The 6,824-nt window shown below is 37.5% G+C and overlaps 1 protein-coding gene across 3 annotated transcripts; it reads right to left on the minus strand.

Annotated features, from left to right (window-relative positions):
- Positions 1 to 385: 385 nt before the first annotated feature.
- LOC107429524 (proline-rich receptor-like protein kinase PERK9) lies at positions 386 to 5,436 on the minus strand. Of its 3 annotated transcripts, none has more exons than XM_060813555.1 (9): positions 5,175 to 5,436; positions 3,341 to 4,660; positions 2,673 to 3,083; positions 2,506 to 2,592; positions 1,800 to 1,870; positions 1,634 to 1,710; positions 1,356 to 1,503; positions 766 to 927; positions 386 to 645 (listed from the first exon to the last, which is right to left on the minus strand). In XM_060813555.1, exons 2-9 carry the CDS (start codon positions 4,539 to 4,541, stop codon positions 466 to 468), a joined length of 2,337 nt encoding a protein of 778 aa, XP_060669538.1. In that variant the 5' UTR covers positions 4,542 to 4,660; positions 5,175 to 5,436; the 3' UTR covers positions 386 to 465. The 3 variants fall into 3 exon arrangements, with proteins under 3 accessions (XP_060669538.1, XP_048318631.2, XP_048318630.2); XM_048462674.2 differs by having other exon boundaries at positions 3,341 to 4,959; XM_048462673.2 differs by having other exon boundaries at positions 3,341 to 4,962.
- Between the last annotated feature and the right edge of the window lie 1,388 nt (positions 5,437 to 6,824).

Below are 6,824 nucleotides of genomic sequence, written 5' to 3' on the forward strand. Positions count from 1 at the left end.
CGTTGAAACCATATGGAACAGATACCTAGCCATAGTCTTCCATTTTCACAAGTTTTGCAGAAATGTCTTCCTATTCTCAGAAATTACAAAAAAACACTCCTTTGCATTTCATTTTTAACGCAATATCACCCTTTTACACATAATTTTGTAAAATTTTTCGTATGATTGTACAAAAATGTACAAATATCAATTATAGTACAAAAACTGTATTTACATAAAAACGTGAAAAATTAACCAACAAGAATCTCTTTTTTAAGAAAAAAGATGTTAAAAAGGATGATATTGCAATAAAAAGAAAATGTGAGAGGCTGTTTCTGTAAGTTTTGAAAATATAAAGGCACACTTTTGTAGAGATAGTAAAACAAATGGTGCACGTCCAATGTAGTTTTCCTTCTATGTTTTCCTTTTTTTTTTTTTTTTTTGGGTTAAAATTCTCTCACCAAATATTTTACTATGCAGTGTTAACTAACCATTCGAGCTACCTTGGCTAAAAAAATCTGTACTGAAATCTTGACTACCAAATGCCATTCTTCGAAACCATCGAATTTCTTCAGACTGTTGTGCTGAGTTAAACATCTCACTTTCCCCAACTCTCATTCCATTGGTCAGATCTGAAGTTGCTAAACCGTCGAATGCTCTAACAACCTGAGAAGAACAAGAATGTCTTAGTAAAAATGATTCTCGGTGTAACCAAATAACAGAAAAGATAATACATATTATAAAGTACTTTAATTAAGCATTTGGCATCACCAAGTAAAACATTACCTGTCCCATCCGAGGCCTCTTAGTAGACGAATGTTGGACACAAGCAGCAGCAATGCCAATCAATTGTAACATTTCACTATCAACAAAGTTCTTTTCAAGCCTTGGATCTACCAGACCTTCAAATTCCTCACTCTCCAGAGCATGACTTAACAAAGGTCGAGCCTGAATATTAAAGTGAAAAGTTCGTCAGAAAAGCTAGATCTTACAAGATTGGAACTTTGTCTCAAGTCTTAACACGTTGTTGTCCTATGTTTCCCGATCACATGTACTATTCATGTATTACGCAAGCATAAACAAAAACATACCAACTGAACAATTAAATGTGTTCTTCCCTAAGATTAAGTAGATTTTTTTCTTTCAAACTCAACTTCAGAGCTTTCTCGGATTTCAAAGATTAACAAGGATTACAAGTTCTGTGTGGCTTCATATTTAAAGTTTGTAGACATAAGCCTGTAGACCTCACCCTTAAAGATCTATTAAATTCAAGCTTCACAGTATCGATTATTCAGAATAGGAAACAAAATGAATGCGGGTATTTTAAAACAGGATGTTCAATAGCAAAGTAAGCAAAATTGAACCAAAGAGTTTACCCATTCCACTAGACTCTCATCTCCCAAGGGCTGGGATGCATCCACAGGCTTTCGTCCAGTAATTAGCTCCAGAAGTACCACTCCAAATGAGTACACGTCAGATTTCTCTGTCAGTTTGCCACTAGACGCATATTCAGGGGCCACATACCTGAAACCCAACAAGTCAAACTTTATTCACAGGTTTAGTTGAGCATAAATATATCTCAAAAACTTTAAAGAAGCCCCTACAGGTCTATACAAGTCCTTCCCGAGCAACAAATGATAGATAGCTAACATACCCGAAGGTTCCCATAACACGTGTGGTTATATGTGTATTTGCGTCAAGAGCTAATTTGGCCAACCCAAAATCTGAAACCTGTACAGCAGACAAAGAATATTCCCTGAATAGCAATTTATGTGAATAGAGTAGTACCAAAATATAGTAGAATAGAATATCATGCATACCCGAGCTTCAAAGTTGTTATCTAAAAGAATGTTCGATGACTTGATATCCCTGTGAATAATCCGAGGATGGCCTGGTTCACATTAAACAAATAGCATCAAATAAATTGGAGCTTAATCAAGAAAAATTTCTGGTTGACTGTTTTCTTATAACAGAACCCTGTGCAGTCCCCAGGAAAAAACAAACAGCTACAGCCATACTTATTAATTTTACAGCCATTTCAGAGGCACAAATGACAGACATCACTTTATCAACTTTTCATCAAGCTAACACCACTTTTATGTCTAAAAATGCAAGGCAGCTATCTGAATTTATCCTCAAAAGCAAGACTAAAACCATAAAGAAATGATAAATGTGGAAGTGGATATTAACCAGCCATTCAGCAGTCATTCCACCTAAGAGAAAACGTATTATTTCACCGAACAAAATGAACCACTCATTCCCTCCCAGGTATTTGGCTTCAATTTACAGGAAAATTTAGTACCTTTCTTTTTATCTTTATTTTGAGATGTGTGAGATAATACTTGGCCAACCACAGTCAGCTTCTCACAGACAAAATTCTAAGTTGGCTCTATTTAAGAGAGAATTTTTTTTTTTTATCAATTATGGAATTTTACCTCTTTTTTTATTTTTAAAAAAAAATATTTGGGTATCAAATTACAAAATCTAACGGCATCAAAATCCAGAAACTACAGTGTAGATAATTACAGTCTTCATGAAGATAAGCAAGTCCACGAGCTGAGCCAGCAGCAATCTTAACACGTGTTGCCCAGTCCAGAACTGGCTGACCTTCACCTGCAAAGTGATAGGAGTGAAACATGAGATTAGTCATTCGTTATCATCAATTAATCCTTAGTATTCACTTAAAGCATTACCATGAAGATGATAATAAAGTGTATTATTAGGGACATAATCGTAGACCAGCAGCCTTCGGTTCTCAGAAATACAGTAGCCCACTAATGAAACCAAATGACGATGGTGTATGCGGCTAATAATCTCAACTTCAGCTTTGAATTCTCGCTCACCCTGACCACCACCAATTTTCAGTTGTTTTACTGCAATTTCTCTCCCGTCAGGCAGGCATCCTCTGTAAACAGAGCCAAATCCACCTTCTCCCAAAAGATTATGAGCTGAAAACCCATTTGTGGCCTTCGCTAGTTCTTCAAAACTAAACCATGGCCTTGAATTGCCTAACCCCCCTTGCTCTGCTGAAGAATACACATAATCGCTGCCAGAAACATTTCTTACAAGGAGAGCTGAAGAATGTGTCTTTACATGGGATGAATCTGGATACAATTAACAAACCTTTTTAATATCATTTAGATGGCCTTTACTTCAAAGTTTAGAAAAAAAGGGGGGAAAAAAATGGTACAAGCACCAGACCAGTTGGTTGACATTACATGGTAAATGTAATCTATATCGTGGTTTATTACAAAACACTAAACATAAAATATTCAAATGTGACTTCTTATTATCTCTCATCACCCAAAAAAAAAAAAAAGTCAAAAATCTGGAGCCAGAATACTTGTACAATAAAATTTACCTGATCTGGGGGAAGAGCCCAGAGGAGACGGCATAATATACCCAACAAGTCTGGATTCCTTTTTCCTTTGCCTTCTGAAACACCAGACAACTAATCCAACAAGGCTAAGCACCACTAAGCCTACCACTACAGCAATTGCTATAGCACCTCCAGTACCAATCCCTCCATTACCAGTGGAGTTTGAATTCTCCGTCGCATTAGGGGTAGAATTGTTTGATGGAGTTGGAGGAGGTGCTAATTGTGATTTGGAAGGTGGGGGTGATGACCCTGGTGTAGAATTTGTAGGCGAAGGTATTGGCTGGGGAGCAGGTGGATCAGGAGTAAGCCTAGGAGGTGAAGGAGAAATAGGGGGAGGTACTGATGGTGGTGGAGGAGGTGAATTTTTAGGAGGGGTTGATGCTGGAGGTGGAGGAGAACTTTTGGGTGGAACAGATGCTGGAGGTGGTGGAGGTGAACTTCGAGGTGGCAATGATGCTGGTGGTGGAGGTGAATTTCTAGGAGGGACTGATGCTGGTGGTGGAGGAGAATTTGTGGGCGGAACAGATGCTGGAGGCGGTGGAGGTGAATTTCTAGGAGGGACTGATGCAGGTGGTGGAGGAGAACTTGTGGGCGGAACAGAAGCTGGTGGAGGTGGTGGGGAAGTTTCAGGGGGCTTGGATGATGGAGGTGGAGGTGAATTCGCAGGTGGTTTTGCTGTTGGTGGAGGAGGTGAGCTCACTGGTGGTCTAGATGACAGTGGTGGAGGTGGACTTGCAGGTGGATTAGAATTTGGAGGTGGCGTTCTTGATGGAGGTGGAACAATGGGAGAAGGAGGTGGATTTGGAGGAGGTGATGAATTAGGGGCCAATGGGGGTGAAGTTCCAGAAGGAGGTGGTTGTGGTGGAGGGGGCAACGATGTAACTGGAGGAGGAGGGGATCGAGGCGGTGGTGATTGGGTAGTAGAGTTTGAAGAATCTGGTGGATCCGCATTGGGCTGAGATGATGATGGGGATGATGTTGAAGGGGTTGGGGGAGGAGTAGCGGAGGGCTGTGGTGGTGGACTAGCAGTTGGGTTGGAGGTAGGTGGTGGTGGACTAGACACAGAAGCTGGTGGCACAGCAGAAGGGGATGAATTCGGAGATGAGGGTGGTGGTGGACTAGACATAGAAGCTGGTGGCACCGCGGAAGGGGATGAATTCGGAGATGGTGCTGTGGATGACATTTATCAACAACCAACTGCAAGAAGAGACTGTTCCTAATTTGGTATATATCTGAACATGATTTTCATAAATACCAAGTCTGAAACTTGTTACGTTATTTGTGCAAAATCTGATAACAGCCCTACAGAAGCCAAAATTTTGATCAAAACCCAGCGACCAATTTCAAGTCTTACGCAGAACCCAAATTTCCAAACTCCAAACAAAAACGAAATTCCCAAACGTCAAACATCACCAACCATAAATTTTTTTCCAACAATCAATCCAAAACAGCATTTCTTCCAGAAGCAAAACCAAGAACCCCCCTCAGACCCATAAGCTCCTAGAAGATAACTGAATCTGATAATAAAAAATAGGTTTTGAACACAACCCCAGTTGACTCCAAGCACGTTTTGAGCTAAAACTCTGATCACCACCAAGTTACTTCTACAGCAAAATCAGAAGCACCAAGCAAAAACCCATGTCAATAAGTTCAAAGTAAAAAAAAAAAAAAAAAAACAGAACTCTTTCAAAAAAAAAGTTGGATGAACTATTTGTTTCTAATATGAAAATTTTCAGTCCAAACTTTCAGTGACCGACCAAAATGCAGCTGATACTCTTATTTATCATAGAAAAATAGCAGTTCTTGAAAGTCTTACCTCTTTTAGCTATTCCTTTATTTTCTTCTTCGGCGAATCGGCTAACGAAACTTGGATTCTTCTACAGTTGCAGGCCAATCTTGATTTTCCAGAAGCCTGTCTCTCTGATCATAGACGAAGCTCAAACAAAGCCGCACGGACACGGATTGTGGGGTCGCAAATCCGAAGGAATGTGAAAACGACCCAATAGAATAATCACAATATTTTTTCTCAACTAAATATTTTTGAACGTTGAAAATTTTAAAAAGTCATTAAAACCATCATCATAATATTTTGATGAGAAAAAATTAATAAAAAAAAAGAATATAATAATTTTGTTTTTGGCTTATATATATTGTAACGTATTCATATTCATTTGTTAAGTAAAGTCACAATCTAATATCGCTCCCCCTCTTCAAAGATTGTCCTCTCTTTATTGGAAATCTTGACCGTTTCTTTTTTTGGGTTTTTTTTTTATTTTTTTATTTTTTTCCCTTAAATTTTTTGTTTTTCAACAAGCAGGAAAATATAAGGATGATTTGAGTAAGAAAAAGGTTTTAAAATTGGGCAATAAATAAATAACCCACCTTTCCCACCAGATGCTGGTTTGTCTTCTGCGACCATTTCAAGCTATTATCAAATTTGAATAATGACTCTTATTGACCACTACCATGGCTTTTTTCTTTTTTGCCTCTTTTCCTTTTTCTTTTATCTTTTTTTTTTTCATATTGTATATATATATATATATATATATGTAACTATTTTATGAGACTATAAAATTGAAATCTTTAATATAAATCTATATCAGGAATCCGTTATTAGACAAGGACAGGTAATAGCATTAAAAATTTATAGTCAGTTTAAATGGTTTATAATTTTCAATCATAATACAATGGAGCATGGAATGTGGGTTGGATTTTCATGGATCTGATGGGTTCACCAGCATCCAGACAAACAATCAAGTGGGTTTTTACTGATTAGTTGTCTGCTAATTAAAATGGCCAAAGTTCATAAAAAGTGGTGGTGGGTATAATTTTCATGTCCTATTATTCTCACATGTTTTGCTGCCCGTGACTCTCCTCCATTCGTCCATGTTCTCCTGGTTTTCTATTTCTTTTTCTTTTTTTGTCCCCATTACTTCTGTACATATTATATTCATTACCAAAAGTCTATACATGTATAGTTCTCAAAAACTTTACATATACATATATGTATAATTATGTTATTAGATATTGAGAGTGAGAGAATAACCACCTCATCAAAATGACTTTGGTTTGAAGGAATCGTAAATTTTGTTATTAGACTGTACTCAACAAAAGGCCTTTTGGCGAAACCATATTATATATTCACTCAAGGGCATTTTTCAAGGTGTCGGTGGAAAGAGAAAATTTTGTCTTTTACTTATTTGTTTCATTTTATTTTAGTTTAGGTATAGAAGCACATGTTGGCAGATTTCACTGCATATAAAAGATGAGCTACTAGTGGGAAACATTTGTAGGTGAACAATGTCATGTAATGTAGGTCCATGGTCCCACCACGAATCATCACACTAAGATTATATATACTTAATTTACCCCCAAAAAGAAAGACTTATGGAATGCTACACTTTTTTTTTTTTTTTTTTTGGAGGGTATTACTCTAAGGAATGTTGCATGTTTAGGATTGAGGAGG

This window comes from Ziziphus jujuba, chromosome 12 (assembly GCF_031755915.1).
Source record: "Ziziphus jujuba cultivar Dongzao chromosome 12, ASM3175591v1".
NCBI classification, from domain to species: domain Eukaryota; kingdom Viridiplantae; phylum Streptophyta; class Magnoliopsida; order Rosales; family Rhamnaceae; genus Ziziphus; species Ziziphus jujuba.